Source organism: Chiloscyllium punctatum, chromosome 7, assembly GCF_047496795.1.
Source record: "Chiloscyllium punctatum isolate Juve2018m chromosome 7, sChiPun1.3, whole genome shotgun sequence".
NCBI classification, from domain to species: Eukaryota; Metazoa; Chordata; class Chondrichthyes; order Orectolobiformes; family Hemiscylliidae; genus Chiloscyllium; species Chiloscyllium punctatum.
The window spans coordinates 62,333,901-62,355,623 of record NC_092745.1 but is presented as its reverse complement, the minus strand read 5'-3'; the positions used below and the strand labels follow the sequence as shown (position 1 = coordinate 62,355,623).

The following is a 21,723-nucleotide window of genomic DNA, read 5'->3' as shown; positions in this document are numbered from 1 at the left end:
CTGTCAGCTTTGAATTTTCAAGAAGGAGTTGCATATAATTCTTAAACGGACCAAATGGTATGGGGAGAAAGCAGCAACAAGGTGCTAAGTTGAAGGATCATTGCTCAAAGTCTGATGCTGTACCGACTGAGCTACCCAAGCTCATTGCTAAAATCTGATGCTCTACCGAATGAACTCCTGGGCTCAATGCTTAATCAGGCATGATCGTACTGAATGGCCTACTTCAGATTCTGTTTTCTATGATTCTGACTTTTGTGCTAGCAAGAAACTTGAACTTGAAACCTTGAGACTCCAGTATGAGTACTACAAACTTAGCACGCCTGACAAATTAAGCCTTTACAAAAGATCCACTGTAAACATTTATCTTGTCTGGTATAATTGATAAATGAGGAAATTTACAATGAGTTACAAGGAGACAATCATAAAAGCTTTCAGTACAGTGTACAGCTTGTAAGAAATGTGATATGTAGGCCATTGAAGTCTGTTGTGCTAATTAGTAAAATTCGGTTAATCACCTACTTCAGTGCTCTTCTAGCCATATTCCCTGATTCATTTAGTACCCAATAATCCATTAAATTTGCTTTAATGTTATGAATGATTGGCCATCCTCCATTCTCTGGGGCAGATTAAACGAAAGATTTATGACCTCATAAAGTTTTAGACTGCTGACCTCACTGTTTTTGTCTGTAATCTTGTATGTTTGCCATCTTCGTGCAACTTCAGTGTGTAGTGCTAGAAAAGCACGGTACATCAGGCAGTATCTGAGGAGCAGGAGAATTGATGCTTTGGGCATAAGCCCTTTATCCCTTTATGCCTGAAACATCGATTCTTCTGCTCCTCGGATGCTGCCTGACCTGCTGTGCTTTTCCAGCACCACATTCTCAACTCTGATCTCCAAAACCTGCAGTCCATACTTTCTTCCATCTTCAAGTAACTGTCCGACTCCTTTTGAAATATTAATAAACATGAAGAAGCTTGTTTTTTAAATTAACTCAAATTTGAGAGTGTGAATTGTTTGATTTATGTATGAATCAGGAGGCTATGTAAGCTCTGGAAAATAAAAATCTAAATGAATTGGAAGAACAAAAGAAAGTACAGAGAAACCTTGATTATATGAACGTCAATTATTTGCATTTCAGATCATCCAAACAAGATCGCACGGTCCCAGTGCTTGGCTAAATTGTGTTTTCCGGCATTCAATTATCCGAACAAAATACTCCCCGCTCGTGTCATTCAGATAATTGAGGTTCCTTTGTATATCATTTTAACTATTGACTATACTGTTCTGATTTTATGTTCTGGTGAGAAAGGATTCCTAACACCTAACTACAGATTTTTCATTGATTTCTGTTTAAAGTTGTTTCACTTAAAGTTGCATTTTTCACTAGCGCAACCACAGTCTTTAAGTGGTGATTTATATTTCCAACTAAACCCCCAGTTTGGTGTTGGCTACAAATTTATAAGTTGTGTTTCTTATTCCAAATTCTAATTGTTTACATAAATTGTTAACAACAGTGATTCAAGCACAAAACCTTGTGGACCCCCCCTCCCTCCCCCCACAGTTCTGAATACTCTCTGTTCTTTTTACTACTCTCTTTTTACTCTCTGCTTTCTGTCTTGCAGCTAACTAATTATCCATTAGTTATAATTATACCAGATTTGTCTTCCTGATAATGCTGAAGCAAAATAATTGTTTAATATTTCTGCAATATTAATTTTGCTGCTGATGATTTATCCTCTCTGTTGATGGTCTTATTCCTGTCTTATGAAAAACTGATTGTTGAGTTAATAGCAAAAGTTCACAGGTTTTAGTGAGCATCAAAAATTATGCATTTTGTCATCTTTATTTCCATTTGTAAGACATTGCAGTTCACCCACAATTTAATTTGAGATTTATGTAATGAGTTAACCCTGTAACTGCACAAAAATGTGAACAATTTTCACTAGGTCTGAAAAATGTTATGAAAGCACTGATCAATATGGATCAAGAATTGAAAAATGGGGATCTAACAGTTGTTAGTTATCAATTTCCTAAGGGGACAAAAGTTTCATCAGTGCACATATTCAAGTTAATTTTTTTTAAAATTCCTTGCAGGGTGACAAACAGAGAAGAATTCCATGTCCGCTTGACCCAAAACAGTAAGTGTATGTCTTAACTATATTAAAGATGAACTAAGTGGTCAGCTTGACTCAATTGGTAGCACTGTCACTGCAATTGCAAAAGTTATGGATTAGAATCCTACTCCATTTCTTGAATATAAAAGTTAGGAGATACTCTTGTAAAGCAGTCAGAGAATGTGATCCTGGGTATGAAACCCTGTTAAACTGAAGTTCTGACTGCCATATTACAGGTTTAGGTCAATATTGAAAATCCAAATGCACTATTAAGAAAAGGGCATTTACAGAACATATTAAAACACATGAATATACTAGCATTTTAGAGAACAGTGGACCCGATGAGAGTGTATGAGATATGAGCAGTGAAAAACTTAAATTTTGGGCTTTGTGAGACAAAGGCTCAGCTAGCATGACTTGGATCAGATAAGAACTTGCAGTAAACAATGAGGTGCTGGAGCCAAGGGTAGTGGATTTTGAGAAGATTTGTAGCTCAGGTTGAGGTTCTGGATGTAGGTTTGCAAGGGTAGTGGGCTGACAAGGTGAAAAAGCATTCCTTATGTAAAGCTATTTAACGAGGTGAAAAAGCATTCATCATATGAAGCCATTTAACAAGTTTAAGAACATTCATTGTATAACGCCAGATGGCTTAATCTTTACTGTTGATGCTCGGTGATTGTAAAGGTCACCCAATCAATATAGATGTTGCCTTATTTGGATGCTGCTCCCTGTAAGTGACTATATAATTCATTAAGAATCTGCTGTTCAAGAGAAGTCTGAGAACTCATGTCTCTGTGCACATGGGCGATCGTTCTCTCTCCCTCCAGGGCCTGGAATAAAAATGAAGGAGGTAAAGCCATACTCTGTCTCTGAATGTTTGCTTCAACTGATATGGGGATAGGGAAATGGAACAAGACCAGCACCGTGAGTAAAGTGCACCCCACTGAGTTGAAGAAGCTCATGGACAAGAAACTTCACTGAAACTGAATGGTGAGAGGCCTGTACAAGGAATTCTGCATGGTTTTGACCTCTTTATGAATCTTGTGGTGGATGACTCAGTTGAGATATCCCTTGGTGGACAGCAGAACAACATTGGCGTGTTGATTATCGAGAGAACAGCATTATTCTGCTGGAAGACTTCAAATAAGTGTTGTGAAGACAGCGTTATTCTGAAAGAATGACATGAACTTGATGAATCCACACAGAATGGTGTGAGCTATGCAACGTATGTTCTTAGTTTTTGTGCTTGAGGGTGATTTGTTCAAAGTTAATATGGTGCAGCATAACTAATTTGTGAATTTATAATTTTGTACTTTGGTGACCTACAAGACATTAAATCTGTTTTTAACAAAAAGAAAGAGAAATCCTTGGTAATATTCTTTGTTCACAGTAGCCACCATCAGAAACTGATTAACTGAGCATTCGTTTTTTTGCTTGTTTGGTTTCTTGCTTTGTGCAAAATGCTTACTATGGTTGATTTATATACTGGAATTTGTTGCAGTTTAAATATGAATTGTTGTAAGTAACATTTTGGGCTTTTCTTAGGTATGAGATGAGGGACATATAGATATAAGTACTTTCTTCCTTCTGTCCTTTGCAAGATCGTGATATTGCACAACAACTGGAGTTCACTGTCTTATTTAGTAGTGAACAGTTACCTTTATATTAGAAACAAATTTCATTAACCAAAAATAATCAAAGAAAATTTGAGCAAAGAGCAATAAGGAAAGGCAATTAGCTATCTGATTTGAGTGTTTAAAGCATGTGGAGGATGGGGATAATATGATCCCATTACAAATAGCACCCACTACTGGATGAAACTACTGAAACAATGGGCTCAACAAAGTATTAAATAAGCAAATATCTTGAACATATAATTGTACTGTAGCAACGATAGAGGCAGTGAAATAATACTGTATATAGATCCCAGGAAGAAATAGAATTAATAAGGTATCTTAGGGGGGAAACCCTTTTTGCCAAATAGCTCTTAAAATGTCACACAATACATGCTTCTTGGTGTAGTAAGTACTGTATTATTCCAGAGAACAGACTTGTGCTTGGATTGTTAAAATAAGAGGACAAATAATGAATAATTAAAATTTGTTGAAGCTTCAGGACTACAAAAAAGCCTTTTTGTGTAATATCAAAAGGATGACAAGAAGGAATGTTAATGTCAAAGTTTAAAATTTGAAAAGACATTGAGATTCTGTTTCATTGGAAGAAAAAGAACTGTCCTATCCAAAGGAAATAAGAGTATTCAAGATTTTGAAGTTAGTTCCAGAGGAATAAATCCCATATAACAGTAGTCGGTTCGTGCAAATAATGAATTTAAGTTTTAAGTAATATTCCTGTTCTGACCAATTAGAAAGCATTGTGCATAAATCACAACTTAAGGAACAACATACTGAGGCTCTAAAGAATCTAATATGCGTAGAAAACTTTTTTATCAATGCATTTTAACTGCATAATTTTTTTCAATCTTTGCAGTATTTATATTTACTTGTTTCCATTTTAAGTTGCTGTGTATGACATACTGTTATCATTGTTTCCACGGAGGAGTGCACATTGCTTATAAGGAATGCAAGAAAATGATGATCAGTAAAAAAAAATCAGTTGATCTGTCCAGGCTTTTCTGCACACATGATTGTTGGAGCATCATAACTGGACACTAATAGCCCCCTAAACCTTTGTAATCTTCTGGAAGAGGCAAAAAGACAACCTGTAATAAGCTGCAGGACATGAAGGAAAATATTAAAGTGGAGTTGTCTACATTACCATGCAAAGCATTTAGGGCTCCACCACCATTGATCTGATCTTCAAAGGGCATTTATGAAATTGCAGTGAGAGCATGTCAGCTGAGGGCAATAGATACTGTCCTTTCAGCAACATCCTAACCCCTTGCCTCTGTCCTAGTTCCAGAAAAGTAATTGAAGCATTTTGGAGAAGGAGGGTATACACCAGCTTTAACAGTTATTGAGCATGTTACTGCTAGTGTACATTGGAACATTCCTATGGACAATGAAATTGTCAATTTCAAATAGTCAGTTGGGTCAAATATGCTTGGCAGAACAGGATGGTCTTTCCATTTAATCTGTCCAACTTTGTTTCTGTGGTTTTGATATTACTCACATCCTAATACTATACTCAAGAGTCATTAAATGAATAGGTCTTACCAAAGTTTGGCAGCTAAGTTTACATAATTAATAGCTAGAAGCAAGATAAATTATCATGCATTGTAGATGTCGATATGAAATTACTATTGTTTTATCAGGTTGTGTATCTTGTTTTATGTTGCACAGTAGGTGTGAAGTAGTCTACATGGTTGTCTTTTACACTGCCTCTTTTAATTCAAGGCAAAATGGAGCACATAATCTCCTATTAGGTCTGCCAGGTGGTAAGATCATGTCATTTGGTTACTATGACGACCGGGGAGCAAAACAAGTCTTATTAAAACCCAGTTGCCAGCTTTGAACATAAAGGCAGAAGCAACTGGTCTTGCTAGTACAGACTTACTAACTAAGAAACTCTGCACATGGAGAGAGAGAGAAACCTGAACTACTGCTGTTGCAACCATCTGGGCAAATGAAGATATTCTGTTAGTCATAAGGCGAGATTGTTGTTGGGAGCACATTCTCCGGTTGTGGAAACCGAACACATGGATATGTAAGGACACTGGAAGAGTCAGTCTGCTGAGTTTGCTAAAAGACATAATGAGAGTGGATTTTGTTGCTGAAGTCGGCTCAGGGATTCTCAGAAAACAAAGGGAAATAATTTATAGTGGACATTAAGACTTGGGCATGGGGGGAGAAATTAGTCTGTTGGAAGCTAAGGGTAACTGGATTACGTTCTGTAAAGGTTACAATTCTACAGAAGCACAGTATCATCCTTGAGTATCTGGCTTAAAGTTGTTGGACATGTTTAGAAGTGAGTTAAGAATACTTACTGCAGTTGCCTACTAAGTATTAGTTGCCTACTAAGTAACGTTTTGTTGATGTTGATTTTAGTTTGTTTGTTACAAAAGTTTTAACATTTGCTCAGATGGTGGACATAGCACGAGGGGACAAAGCTTTAAATTGAGGGCTGATGGATATAGGACAGATGTCGGAGGTAAGTTCTTTATTCAGAGAGTAGTAACAGTGTTGAATGTTCTGCCTGCAATAGTAGTAGACTCGCCAACATTAAGGGCATTTAAATGGTCATTGGATAAACATATGGATGAAATGGAATAGTGTAGGTTAGATGGGCTTCAGATTGGTTTCACATGGCACAACATCGATGGCCGAAGGGCCTATACTGTGCTGTTATGTTCAATGTTCTATTTGGAATCGTGTCATCAGATTCCTTTAAGTCAGCTTCTGAAAATTCATATCGCTTTATAAAAATTGGTATGCACTGGAATCATAAAAGTTGGAAATCTTACACAAGATGAGAAGAACCATTTGTAAAAGAAACAAAAGGGCAAAGATTTAAAGTGATCTGTAAAACAAGCAAGGAGGAAAGTGAGGAAAAACATTTTCACTCTGTGAGTAGTTAGGATAAGGAATGCACTGCCTTGAATTTTGGTGGAGACAGGTTCAATTGAGGCATTCAGGAGGACTTTGGATGACTATTGGAATAAAGATAATATTCAAAGATGTGGTAAAAAAGCAAGAGATTGACACTAGGTAATAATGTTTATTTAACAGGCCAGTGTAGGCATGATGGGCCAACTGGCTTCTGTGTCATAAGATCCCTGTGATACTATAAACATGGGAAAGTATGCATTTAGTCATTTCAAATATTGTCTCATTGTAATGAAAAAAAATTACTCACTTCTATAATCTATCTATTTATTTGCATAAATTAATTTCTTTCAGTGTTTTGGTTTGTTTTTTGGAAGCCTTAGAAGTTATTCACTAGTGTGACGGCAGTTTACTCTATGTTTGTGCCCATTTTTTCAGGAACTTGCCTGCACTGGCTTTCATTCCTTTGTAATTAATCTCCTTGGCTCACTATTCTGAGGATGTAAAGTCATGTACACCACCATCATTCTGTGTGTATTATTGTTTCAGGTAAAGTGTTACAACAGTCAAGGTAACTTTGAGCTCATTGTTTCCAAAATGCAGGGATTTACTACTTTTACAGGCATACTGTTTGAGGTCATCTATCTAAAAGTGTTAAAAAGAATTTTTCCATTTTAAATCTAGCCATTTTAATTAACTGTATGAAAATAATGTGGAAGTATTTCTATTTGCCACATATTTCCTATTTGTTCATGTATTTGTAGGGCACAACAAAGCTTGTGTATCTAGCCGTTTCTTTTTCTTCTCTGATTCTATCTTTAAGCAATCGGTAGGGCTGTGGGGAGTGTTGCCAAACAAAGACACGTAGGGGTATAGATGTATAATTTCTTGAAGGTGATTTTGCAGGTAGACAGAGTGATGAAGATGATGTTTGGGTACAGGATAGATATAGAGCTGAAAATGTGTTGCTGGAAAGCGCAGCAGGTCAGGCAGCATCCAAGGAACAGGAGAATTGATGTTTCGGGCATCAGCCCTTCTTCAAGAATCTGATCTCCAGCATCTGCAGTCCTCACTTTCTCCTACAGGATAGATATACCCAAGGTAGGTAGAAGATGATATTTGGCACACTTGCTTTCATTGGTCAGAACATTGAGTATAGGAGTTGGAATGTCATGTTGTGGCTCTACAGGACATTGGTGAGGTCACTGTTAGAATTCTGCGTACAATGCTGGTCACCCATCTATATGCTGGTAAACTAGTAGAAAAGATTTGTTGCCAGGACTAGAGGGTTTGAGTTATAGTGAGAGGCTAAATAGTCTGGGGCATTTTTTCCCTGGAGCTTTGGAGGCTGAGGGGTAACCTAATAGAGGTTTATAAAATCATGAGGGGCATGGATAAGGTTAACATCCAAGATATTTTTCCTAGGGTGGGGGAGTCCAAAACTAAAGGGCATAGTTTTAAGGTGAGTGTGGAAAGATTTAAAAACGGTATTAGGGGAACACTTTCACACAAAGGTGGTGCATGTATGGAACGAGCTACCAGAGGAAGTGGTGGAGGTGAGAACCATTACAACATTTAAAAGATATCTGGTTGGTGATATAAATTGGAAGGGTTTAGAGGGATGTGGGCCAAATGATGGGAAATAGGACTAGGTAGGATTGGGATATGTGGTTGGCATGAATGAGTGAGACCGAAACGTCTGTTTCTGCACTGTATGTGTCTATAATTGCATTACAAATAAATGTCTATGTTAACACTCAACAGTATTCAGCTTTGCCATCATTTTCGTCAGTCAGTTTAATACGGAAAGTGCTGAAGTTATCTCTGTTCAACTCCAGCCTCCAGATTCATCCCTAATGGTTACTTCTTCAGCTGTGTCAAATATTATGCATCCTCAATATGCAATATGACCCTGAATTGATCTTCCAGGCAGATTAATTTTTTTAAAGAAACATAATTTGTTACTATTTTATTCAAATGTGTGGCATAAATATTGCAATAGGAAGATTTCATCCCTTATTAGTGTTTTATACTTAACGGTAGATTAGCAAAGAAAAACATGATGTGACATTCAGTTTCATCACTCTATGGGTGTACATAGAAATGCCATATAATTGATGCAAAAATAACAGCAAAATAAAATGCAACATCATAAAGAACTAGCCACTAAGAAGCCATAATGAATAGTTTAATTTTTTTTCCAGCACAGTTGATGAAGATAAATTAGAAAGGCATCTGAAAAAGTGTAATTCAAGGGAAAAACCCAAACCTGTAAGTAATGAAGGATTTTTTTTAAAATCTGCATAAAGTACTTCAATGAACTTTTAATTTTATTCCAGTGTAGAAAGTTGGCTTTCTATTTATGTGCCAATATTTTTGAAATGTCCGACCAGTGTCAGTCACAATCATGTAAAGGACCTATATATGGTAAACTAATCAATGTAATTATGAGTAAACAAGAGAAAGATGTACCATCACACTGAAACAACAAACATTTGAATATCAGCGTTCGATCGAGCCAAGTGGACAAGAAGCTGGAGTTGGAAGAGTTGAGAAAGTGGACAAAAAGTTGAGCAGGAAGATGTAGTATTCTAGAGTTTGTACCATTGTATAGATTGTACCATTCTTTCCGAAGTAGCAGCCATGCACACCAATGTTCTCATAGAACAGGATGAAGTGACTGCAAGAAAGACAAGATGTTTTAAAATTTATGTTAAACTAACTGGCCGAGGGGATCCAAGATGGTGGCGATCTGAGAGGTCTGCTTTGCTGAGCTCTGCGTCTCAGCTCAGGCAAAGTGGCACTCTTACTTCCTCACTTAAGTTATCTCTGTGAAAGTTCAGCATTTAAAGAGTTATAGAACTTATACAAATTTCTTACAAAGTCTGTTTTATAAAGAAACATGCCAAAAGGCGAAGGTTCCAACATATCCCAACACATGGGACACTCACTGGAGATGTCAGACACTTCTGTGGTTGCAGCTACAGCGCCCAATTTAGACGATCAGAGTCACTCATTCACTAGGCCCTGACTGCGGAGTTTGCGAAACTGCGAGATGTGATTGAGTTGTCAATTGAAGAAAAGTTCTGCAGTAGGCTGGACCCGATCACAGCCATGCTTCACAAGTATGAGGAATAGCTGAAAGGTCTTGGATGCCGAATGGAAGAAGTTGAAAGAAGGACCACATCTTCGGATACCGCAATTGAATCTTCAAAGGAATGGATTCGAGTCCTGGAGAAGCTGGTCCTTACCTTACTGGAACAAGTTAACGACCTCAAGAACAGATGTAGGCGGAAGGGTCTCCACATCATAGGGTTACTGGAGGGGTTAGAAGGTGAGCAGCCAGAGAGCTTCTTTGAAAGCTGGCTGCAGCGATTTCTTGGCCGGGAGGCCACGTTGAACTGGATGAAAGTTGAGAGGGCCCATCGGGTGGCAGTGTGCAGACCTGGCTCGGACCTACGCACTCGCGCGGTCCTAGTACAACTTCACAGTTACGGGGCATAGTTAAAGTTATGGAAGCTTCCAGAATGAAGGGAAAAAGTCCACAGGCCTTAACTTAGAAGGTTCCAAGATAATGCTTTTTTCAGGACTTCTCTGCAGCTGTTATTTGTAAAAGGAACTTCTTTGATGAAGCCAAGAGAAGACTGAGAGACCTTGGTGACCAGTATTCCCTGAGGTATCCAGCAGTGCTTCGCTCACTTATGTTGGGTCTGTGCGCCCATTTCACTCTTCAGAAGAAGTGAAAAAATTTTTGCACATGTTAAAATCAATCGGGTAACTTAAAGAATGCGTACATTAGTGTTTCTTTTTCCTTTTCTCTCTCTCTCCTTTTCTTAAAGAAAATGTTGCTGATTTTTTTCTGATATTAGTGGGTGGTAATGTATATTTGGCGGTGGGAAGAGTGTCTACTTTTAATTTCCTTATTAATATTTTTTTTCCTCTTTCCTTTTTTTGGCCTGAGCCTGTGAGTGGCTCAAGGTGGAAGGAGTTATGAAGGTGTTTTTGAGAGATGTAAGTGCCCCTCATTAAGTGCCTTGTATTTAGTTTCGTTTGTTGGTTTTCAGTATATGTAGTTATTAATATGTTGCAGTAGTTTTATTTTTTTATATAGGTTTCATGAGTCTTTTTTTGTTTATGCTCAGCAATTGTTAAGTTGAATTCTTTATTTTTGGAGTTCAGATGATGTATAGAGAGTAATTGCTAATTGTGTCCTCAAATGGTGTACCTGGAATATTAGAGGGAGCCATTTGCCATTTAAGATGAAAAAGATGTTTCCAGCCTTAGAAAGGAGAGGGTGGATGTTGCCCTTTTGCAGGAGACTCATCTCAATGGCAAGGAACATTTGAAATTGTAGTAGAATGAGTTTGATTGGGTGTACTCCTCCTCCTTTAATACTCTGAGCAGCGAAGTGGCCATACTTATCAGGAAAAATCTTTAATTTAAGTTGCTCGATCAGATTAAAGATGAGTATGGACAGTTTGTCATTCGTAAAGACTCAATACATGGAAAAGAGTATGGTATGTTGAATTTTTTTTTGTATACTAGCACACCTCCTTAAATTTTTGACAGATGCTTTTTCTAAACTCATGGCTCTTGCGCCGCAGCAGATAATTATAGGGGGAAACTTTAATTGCCTCATGGATATAGATAGAATGCCTAGAGGCCTCTCAACACTTCCTTTACAATAAAGGCAACTGTTGGACTGATGTGTGCAATTGGGATTGGTGGATGTCTGGAGGCATCTCCACCCCATGGGTAGAGACTTTACATTCTTTTCTAATCCGCACAAGTGTTATACTAGGATTGAGCTTCTCCTAACCTCTGCGTTATCCTTGGATTCGATAACATCCTGTACAATTGGAAATATCACTATTTAGAGACTCAGGTTCAGGACAATGTTCCAGGCTCTCAGCATTGCGAATGGATCCCTTTATTCTTAAGAACAGTAAGTTCATTGAATATTTCTTCAATGAATTTAAGGTATTTTTAGACACTAATTTGGACACGGCCAGTAACCTGTCAATTATTTGGGAGACTGCTAAGGCTTATGCCAGGGTGAATAATTATTTCTTACTCTGCCAGTCAGCAACGCCCACTGCGACCCAATGGGCCCTCTCAACTTTCACCCATTCCGACGTGGCCTCCATGCCAAGAAATTGCGGCAGTTAGCTATCAATATTTGTAGGGGCAACCGAGAAGGTGTATTCTGATAAGCCATCGGTGGCAAAGCTGGAGCGGACTACAGCTCTATGGTCCACTTTGAATTCCATGCTTACACAGACAGCAAGGAGGGAACTTTTCTTTGCAAAACAAAAATTGTTTGAACATGGTGACAAGCCAGCAGGTATCTAGCATATCTTGCCAGGAGAAAGAATGTCCCCCAATCCATTATCTCAATTAGGGATGGGACTGGGATGGTCACATGCGATTCTAAATAGTTCAATGCTGCATTTCAGAAATTCTATTTTGAACTATACCAGTCTGAACGTTGTGGGGATGGATCTTCCAGGTGTTACCTCCAAACAGGCGTCTTTCCTTAGTGCCCCTTTAACAGTGCAAGAGGTACAGGAGGCTGTGAAGTAGGTGCAGAGTGGGAAGGTGCCTGGCCCTGACAGTCTTCCGAATGAGTTTTAAAAAGAATTTATAAATACGTTGTTGGACTGATGTTAGACATGTCTAATTACTCATACAGCCATGATCGCCTTCTGCCATCTGTAAGAGAGGCTGACATTTCTCTCATTCTTAAGAAATTGAAGACCCTGGAGAAATGTGCCTCCAAATTCCCAGGACCTGATCAGGTGTACCCTAGAACTCCTGTGGGAAGCTAGGAAAGTGATTGCTGGGCTTCTTACTGAGATATATATCATTGATTGTCACAGGTGAGGTGCTGGAAGACTGGAGGTTAGTTAATGTGATGCCACTGTTTAAGAAAGATGGTAAGGACAAGTCAGGGAACTATAGACCAGTGAGTGTGACGTTGATCATCGGCAAGTTGTTGGAGGGAATCCTGAGGGACAGGATGTACATGTATTTGGAAAGGCAAGGACTGATTAGGGATAGTCATCATGACTTTGTGTGTGAGAAATCCTGTCTCACAGACTTGATTGAGTTTTTTGAGGAAGTAACAAAGAGGATTGATGAGGGCAGGATGGTGGACGTGATCTGTATGGACTTCAGTAAGGCGTTCGACAAGGTTCCTCATGGGAGACTGGTTAGCAAGGTTAGATCTCATGGAATACAGGGAGAACTAACCATTTGAATACAGAGTTAGCTGAAAGGTAGAAGACAGGGTGGTGGTGGACGGTTGTTTTTCAGACTAGAGGTCTGTGACTATCGGAGTACCAAAAGGATTGGTGCTGGGTCCACTACTTTTCATCATATAAATGATTTGGATGTGAGCATAAGAGATATAGTTAGTAAGTTTGCAGATGACACCAAAATTGGAGGTATAATGGACAGCAAAGAAGGTTACCTCCGATTGCAGCGGGATCTGGATCAGGTGGGCCAATGGGCTGCGAAGTGGCAGATGAAGTTTAATTCAGATAAATGCGAGGTGCTGCATTTTGGGAAAGCAAGTCTTAGCAGGACTTATACACCTAATGGTAAGGTCCTAGATAGTGTTGCTGAACAAAGAGCCCTTGGAGTGCAGGTTCATAGCTCCTTGAAAGTGGAGTCGCAGGTAGGTAGGATAGTGAAGAAGGCATTTGGTAAGCTTTCCTATATTGGTCAGAGTATTGAGTACAAGAGTTGGGAGGTCATGTTGTGGCTGTACAGGACATTGGTTAGGCCACTTTTGGAATTTTGCGTGCAATTCTGATCTCTTTCCTATCGGAAAGCTGTTGTTAAACTTGAAGGGTTAAGAACAGATTTACAAGGATGTTACCAGAGTTGGAGGATTTGAGTTATAGGGAGGGTTGAATAGCTAGGGCTGTTTTCCCTGGAGCGTCAGAGGCTGAGGGGTGACCTTATAGAGGTTTATAAAATCATGAGGTGCATGGAAAGGATAAATAGACAAAGTCCCTTCCCTGTGGTGGGGGAGTCCAGAACTAGAAGGCATAGGTTTAGGTTGAGAAGGTAAAGATATGAAAAAGGCCTAAGGGGCAACTTTTCCACGCACAGGGCGGTACATGTATGGAATGAGCTGCCAGGAGAAGTGATGGAGGCTAGAACAATTGCAACATTTAAAAGGCATCTGGATGGCTGTATGAATAGGAAGGGTTTGGAAGGATATTGGCCGGGTGCTGGCAGGTGGGACTAGATTGGGTTGGGATATCTGGTCGGCATGGAAAGTTGGACCGAAGGATTGTACATCTCTATGACTCTATCGGCCCATCTCACTTTTAAATTCTGATTTTAAAATTTTGTCTTAATGTTCTTGTGTTAAGACTGGAAACTCTGCTGCCCTCCATTGTTAAAGACGACCAGACTGGTTTTATAAAAGGCGGTAGATCCTCGAATAATGTCAGGAGGTTGCTGAATATGATTAAAGCTTGTCAGTAGCAGTCGGTTCAGAGATTAGTGGTCTTCTTGGATGTAGAAAAAAAGTGTTTGATCGGGTTGAGTGGCCATATATTTTTTATACCTTTTGAAGATTTGGATTGGGGGAGGTTTTTATTAGGTGGGTGAGGGTCCTCTATAGTGATCCTCTGGCAGAGGTATGAGGTCTCTTGTAATTTTAATATTTGTAGGGGCAGTTGGCAAGGCTGTCCCCATTCACCATTACATTTTACATTGGTGATTGAGCCGCTGGCAGAGGCTATCCGTAGGGATACTAATATAGCTACCCCGGAGGTAGGATTAAAATCGCATAAGCTCATGTTATTTAAGACCATAAAGCATAGGAGTGGAAGTAAGGCCATTTGACCCATCAAGTCCACTCCGCCATTCAATCATGGCTGATGGGCATTTCAACTCCACTTACCCGCATTCTCCCCGTAGCCCTTAATTCCTCGAGACAACAAGAATCTATATGCGGATGACATTCTTGTTTTTTTGTTGCATCCAATGGGCTCGGTACCCCATTTGATATAATGTATCAGTTCATTTGGCTCCTTTTCGGGTTATAAGATTAATTTCTCAAAATCAAGGCCATGCCTATGGGGGGACCATAGGAGAATATCTGATGTTGAGGGTGAATTGCGGTTCCCCTTTAAATGGTCACAGGAAGGTGTTCTTTATTTAGGCATCTTTGTTACTCCTGTCTGATCAGTTGTTTAAGGCCAACTTTGCTCATTTGTTCGACAGGATTAAGCAAGATCTTCAGCAATGGAAAGTGCTCCCAATACCCTGGCTAGGCCGAGTAATTCTTATTAAAATGAATGTCCTTCCCCATTTGCGATACCAAGTACGATTGCTCCTCTTCATTTTTCCTGGCAAACATTCAGAGACTTAATGGATGGTTTAGGCCCTTTATTTGATGCCGTAGGTGACCTCCTCTTAAGCTGGCTAAATTGCAGTTGCCTCATGGTTTGGGGGGATTGGACCTCCCGGGTATTAAAAGATATCAGTTAAGTTCCCTTCTGTCCTTTGTTAGTGACTGGGCACGTGGGGACCCGGTGTCAATATGGCTAGATCTTGAAACCTCCCAGGCAAAATGTCCCCTCATTAGCCTGTTATTCTTAGGTAAAATGAAGACAGTTACAGAATATTGCCGTAATCCAAAAATTATTAATAACTGTTAAGGTGTGGAGGACAATGTGGCAGAGTCCTTTCAAAACGTCCTTTCTTACTCCAATAGTTGGTATGCTGAGTTTTCAACTGGGGATAATGGACCCCAGATCTAAGCTTTGGGCAGCGAGGGGAATCTCCTGTTTGGGTGATTTATTTGAAGGCGAAATAATGATGTTTTTTGATCAAATAACCTGTAAGTATGGTTTAGCTAGCAGAGACCTTTTTCACTTTTTTCAGCTCAGAGATTTTATTCAAAAAGGGACCACGCTTTTGATCTGTTCTGGAGAAGGGGGTGCTTCATGCTATAAGTACTTTCTCTGTTCATGCGCTTTATCATATGTTAGGGGGTGATCTTTCAGAAGACATTGAGTGACTTTGTGGTGTCTGGGAGAGAGAACTATGGATTGAGATCTCTATGGAGGTATGGGAGGACATTTGCGAAAATGTAAGGAAGATTTCGATCTGTAATAGGACCCAAGCCTTGCAGCTAAAGATTCTGCATAGGGTCCATTTGGCCCCAGACCATGTCCCAAAATTTAAGGAATATCTTACTTATTTTGCACTTAGGACATAATTATCGGTACTCTCACCCATTGTTTATGGTCTTGCTGCAGGCTCCGTACATATTGAAGTGCTGTGGCAGGAGTTATAGAGAGGGTCTTGGGGACCGAGGTTAAGATGGACCATGTCTCTCTTCTCCTGGGCCTACCCAATATATCTCCTCTGGACACTCATGGGAAAAAACTTTTTAATATTCTCACTTTTTGTGCAAGGAAAAATATTTTAATCTGTTGGTTCTCTGAAAGCTCCTTGGATCTGTCGAGTTAGCATAGGCTTATTATGGAACATATTCCTCTATAGACTTTTTTTACTAATACGGTACACAAGAAAATGGAAATTTTTATAGGATATGGCAGTCCTTTTTGGATTATCTGGATGTAGATTTATCTGCCATCTTAACTAGGGTTTTGGGTAGCTATGACGATCCAATTTAGTGAACTTGATGTCCTCGAAGGAAGAATTTCGAATAAACTTGTGCGCATTACAAAATGTTCTTGGAGGTCGGGAGCTAATGTTTTGTTGTGCTGAGCTGTTTTGTTTTATTTATTACTTTTATTGATTTGCTTATTTTGCAAATGTTTGTGTTGTTTTGTTGACTTTTTGTTATATATTATATAGAGTACTATTATTGTTGGTTTATTGTAATTTTTGTAATTCATAAAAAACCTTTTCTTTCAATAAAAATATCAAAAAAAACTAACTGGTCATGTTCAGAATCTTGCAATGAAATGCATTATATTTAATTGCTTTAACCTTCTTCTGATCCTTGTTACTCCTGTGTATTGCATTTTCCAGGTTTACTATGTTAAAGATATAAATGGGGGTTATGAAGATGCAATAGAGACACCTAGACAACAGGTACAGCTTCCCATGAGCTGCAAATCAACAAAGTGTTCTAACATGTTTAACTTCTATTTATTTTCAGTAAAGTAACTTTTTATTCTTTCTCCTAATTGTGTTCAAGGTTTCTATTTGTGCTTTGTCCAAACAAGAACTGGAGACAATGGTTACAAAGCTCCTGAAGGCAACAGATGGTGAGTATTATGTCATACATATGTACAGCTTAAAGGAAAGTGATATTAATTGAAGAAAATTGTTTACTTTGCATATTTTGTCACCTGGGTTAATATTTATGGAAAACAAAACATCAGAAATGTACTTCCTACAATTGCAACAATTTGCTCCTTTGAAAGTAGGGAGTTATGTTGTGGTTGCTTCATAGGAATATTTATCCTCCATCTAGCTGAAGATGTCAGTCAGATGACTCCATGAATTAGATTAGACATTTTTCAGCCTGGTTGCTAGAAGCTGAGAGATGTGCCAATTTAACATTGGAATGGGAGTAAAAGGTCAGGAGTTGAGTTAGATGACTTCACTCTTTCTGAAGTATTATCTGAGGACAAATCATCATAAGTGGCATCTGTGAATTACGGAACTACGGTTAGTTTTCCTTTTTCAGAAGGCAGTGTGTGAAGCAGAGTGGCTTTAGGTGGAAAAATGGATTGATACTTCAATTAAATATTGCATACATGTATCTTAATAAATGTATTAAGAGGATTAACATCTTATTTGTTCAGCACTGATAAAATAAAGCATTTCAGAATAAGAGAATTCATGAAGAACAAATTGAATATCCCTCTGAATTAGCTACCAACCTCCAAGAAGGCAATCCACCCTGCATTGGAGAGGGTGACATTGTTTAGCAAGATCTTTCCCTACCATTCCAACATTGCTGCATTACAATCTTAGTGACTGGATTTCCTTTTCTACTGCATTTAAAATACTGGGTGGAGAATCTTAGTGACGTCATGTAATGAAGTGATAGATATGATTCCACTGAACTAGGAACCTAAAATCATTTGTGAAAAAAGATCACTCACAAACTGCTGCATTTAGCAGTACTGTGCACATTTACACTATTTAGACCGGTCAAGGCAACATTACTAGTTCTTACCTATGCACACCATTCTTCATTGAATTATTGCAGTGTCAGCCTAGATTGTTGTGCTCAAATTCTAGAGTGGGACTAGAATGTACAACCTTGTAACTGTGGCAAGAATGCTACCAACTGAATTGTAGCTGACACCGAACAAAAAGTTTGAGTTGGAGAAACACAATTGTTGGAACATGGTATGAAGCTAAATAAGGTAGAAGAAGATTTTAACAAAAGATTGAGAGTTTCAGATTTGAGGTATTGAAAAATTGAATTGGTTGTTGCACAATTTAATGGGTGTGTGGGCTTAACGTTATTTAGGACACAAGATGAGTTTGAATGATAAGACAATAAAAGATGTAGCACGAGAATCTAGAGGTAATAGAAGCATAGTTGAGTGGTTCAAAAGGAGATGCTTTGAAGTAGGACCAGAGTAAATATTTTTTATGATAGACAAGATATGTGGTCAGTTTGAGGTCAGATAGTGGGTCCAGGTTTCAAACAGTGGGGCTATGAACAATCTGCTTCAACCTGAGACTATGATTGGAGGGTGGAACTAAACCAATGGCAAGGGAACTGAATTTTGTGGGGTTGATTAAAGACAATAATTTTGGTCTTAAATTTATTTGGAGGAAATTGTTCTCTTGATTTTGGACAAGCAGACTAACATTGCAGAGGCCATGGAAGTATCAAGTGACAATTATGATTTGGAGGTGCTACTGTTGGACTGGTGTGGACAAAATTTTTAAAAAATCGTAACACCAGGTTAAAGCCCAGCAGGTTTATTTGGAAGCACTAGCTTTCAAAGCGCTGCTGCTTCACCAGGTGGTTCTGGAATATAGGATCATAAGACACAGAATCTGTGGCAAAAGGGTTATAATATCATGGAGCTATAATGATATTAGTGAGCTTTGAGGAGATTTGTAGCTCAGGTTGAGGTTCTGGATGTAGGTTTGCTCACTGAGCTGGAAGGTTCATTTTCAGTCGTTTCATCACCATACTAGGTAACATCTTCTGTGAGCCTCTGAATGAAGCACTGGTGGTGTAGCCCACTTTCAATTATATGTTTGAGTTTCCAAGGGTTGGTGATGTCATTTCCCATTTTTCTCTCAGGTGGTGGTAAATGGGATCCAAGTCAATGTGTTTGTTGATAGAATTCCAGATGGAATGCCATCTTTCAAGGAATTCTCGTGGCTTGTCCTAGGATGGATGATTTGTCCCAGTCAAAGTGGTGTCCTTTCTCATCCATATGTAAGGATACTAGTGAGAGTGGGTCATATCGTTCAATGTTCATGTATCCTGGCTAGTTTTCTGACTGTTTGTCCAATGTAGTGTTTGTTACAGTTCTTGCAAGGTATTTTCTAAATGACATTAGTTTTGCTTGTTGTCTGTATAGGGTCTTTCAAGTTCTTTAGCTGCTGTTATAGTGTGTTGTTGGGTTTGTGGGCTACCATGATACCAATGGGTCTGAGAGGTCTGGCAGTTATTTCTGAGATGTCCTTAATGTAGGGGAAGAGTGGCTAGGGTTTCTGGACGTGTTTTGTCTGCTTGTTCGGGTTTGTTGCTCAGAAATCGGTAGACTGTGTTCATTGGGTACCCGTTCTTTTTGAATACACTATATAGGTGATTTTCCTCTGCTCTGCGTAGTTTCTCTAGGCTATAGTGTGTGTGGCTCGTTGCAATAATGTTCTGATGCAGCTTCGTTTATAGTTGTTGTTTTCAATATTTGCTTCTGTAGTTCAATATTTGGTCCATATGTGTTGTTTTCCTGTAGGCGCTCGTTTGAAGTTCCCCATTGGCTGTTCGCTCTACTGCGACATCTAGGAATGGCAGTTTGTTGTTGTTCTCCTCCTCTTTAGTGAATTTTATGCCAGTAAGGGTATTATTGATGGTCTTGAAAGTTTCCTCTAATTTTTTTCATTTATTGATGACAAAGGTGTCATCCAAGTAGCAGGCCCAAAGTTTGGGTTATTGGTTGGCAGAGCTGTTTGATTGTGTCTCTGCATTACTGCCTCTGCTGAGAACTCTGGTATTGGAGATCCCATGGGTGTTCTGTTGGTTTGTCTGTAGGTTTTGTTGTTGGAGGCATAGGTCTAGTAGCTTGACGATACTGTCCTTGCTGATGAAGTTGGTGGTGTTTGGTGTATGTGTCTTTGGTTCTTCTAATACTGTAGTCAGTGTTTCCTTGGCCAAGTTGATGTTGATGGATGTGAATGTTACGTCAAAGGAGACCATTATTTCATCCTCTTTTATCTTGGCGTCTTTGGTCTTCAGGAATTCTTCGGTGAAGTGGATGGAGTGGTGTGAGTCTTCTACTATATGTTTCAGTCTTTGGTGTAGCTCCTTGGCCAATCTGTAAGTTGGTGTTCTGGGTAGCGAGACTATGGGTCTGAGGGGGGCTCCTGGTTTGTGAATTTTGGCTAATCCGTAGAAGCGTAGTGTGTTGGATCCGTCTGGTTTCATTTTTTTGGAACTTGGTCTTATTTATTTCTCCAGATTTCTGAAGTTTTTGAGTGTGATTCGGGATGTGATTCGGTTCTCTAGTTGTGGGGGTTGAGTCTATCGCCACTTGTTGGTAAATGTTGGTATCTGCAAGTAGCGCATTTGCATTCTGAATGTAGTCTCTTTGATTTAAAATGACTGTCAAGCATCCTTTGTCTGCAGGTAGGATAAAATGTTTTTATCGTATTTTAGTCTTTTTAGTGCTTTCCTTTCTTGTGTGTTGCATGTGTTTCCTTCCTTTCTCCTACTTACTGTTGGTGCATCTGCCTGTCTGATGGCTTGCTGGGTTTCTTCTGTGGAGTTGGTTGTCTTTCAGTGTTGTTTCTAATGCTGCTAAGAAGTCTTTCATGTCCGCATCCTGGAAGTTGTAATTTAATCCTCTTATTAATTTTTACCACATTTACCACCCCCTGAGAAAAAGAGCAGGAAATGACATCACCACAGGAAATGACATCACCACAGCAAATTACATCACCAACCCTAGGAAACTCAAACATATAAATACAAAGTGGGCTACACGACCAGTGCTTCATTTGGAGGTTCACTGAAGATGTTACCTAGTATGATGATGAAACATCTGAAAATGAACCTTCCAGCTCAGCAAGCAAACCTACATCCAGCTGTAATGATATATCAAACAAATTTAGATTAAGTCTTTCATCTTTTAGAATGGGCTATGCCAGTTTCAGTTCTTTAATAAGTAAATACCAGAACTCCTTTAAAGTTACATTCTCAAGATAGCTTTAGCTTTTTTAACAATGGTGCCATCTCAGCTCAGACAATGCCTTAAAGGTATGAGATTAAAGTTTGTCTGTGTCCCAATGTTGAGTCAGACTGGTTCTATTTATAAAGTGGGACTTATAGAATCTTACATGGATTTATGCAGTTTTTGAGCAAAATAAAATGTAATTCTGCAAATATAAATTCACCCTATAAACCTATATGTGCACACGTGCTGGAGAGACAGGATGAGTGTGTGCGTGTGGGTGTGAGTGCATGTGAAAGAGTGTGTGTACATGTGTGTATCTTTGGTTCACTATGTGTGCGAGTGTGATGGGGTATAAGCCTGTGGGAGGGTGCATGCATATGTGTGTATGAGAAAGGGTCTGCGTGAGTATGTAGGAGAGAGTGTGTATATTGCAGTGGGGTCACCTGTAGTATGACATGAACCCAAGGTCCTGGTTGAGCCCATCCCCACGGTTACCAAACTTGGCCGTCAGTCTCTGCTCAGCCACTTTGCTTAATTTGTTTAATATATCATTACAGCTCCATAACACTAACCCTTTTGCTATAAATTCTGTGTCTTATGATCCAATACTCAACAACCACCTGATGAAGGAACAGCGTTTCGAAAGCTTGTGCTTCCAAATAAACCTGTTGGACTATAAACTGAAGTGATGATGCAATAGAGCTGAATTTGCATCTGCATCTGTCAATTTA

The 21,723-nt window shown here is 39.1% G+C and overlaps 1 protein-coding gene across 2 annotated transcripts in view; it reads left to right on the top strand.

The window, feature by feature from the left end:
- trmt13 (tRNA methyltransferase 13 homolog) overlaps nt 1–21,723 on the top strand; it is a 34,968-nt gene that overhangs the window by 4,386 nt on the left and 8,859 nt on the right. The window contains exons 2-5 of one of the 2 annotated variants that reach the window (XM_072573780.1): nt 2,096–2,139; nt 8,822–8,888; nt 16,644–16,706; nt 16,813–16,882. In XM_072573780.1, the coding sequence (XP_072429881.1) occupies nt 2,096–2,139; nt 8,822–8,888; nt 16,644–16,706; nt 16,813–16,882 (244 nt within the window). The other variant, XM_072573781.1, reaches the window with a different exon arrangement.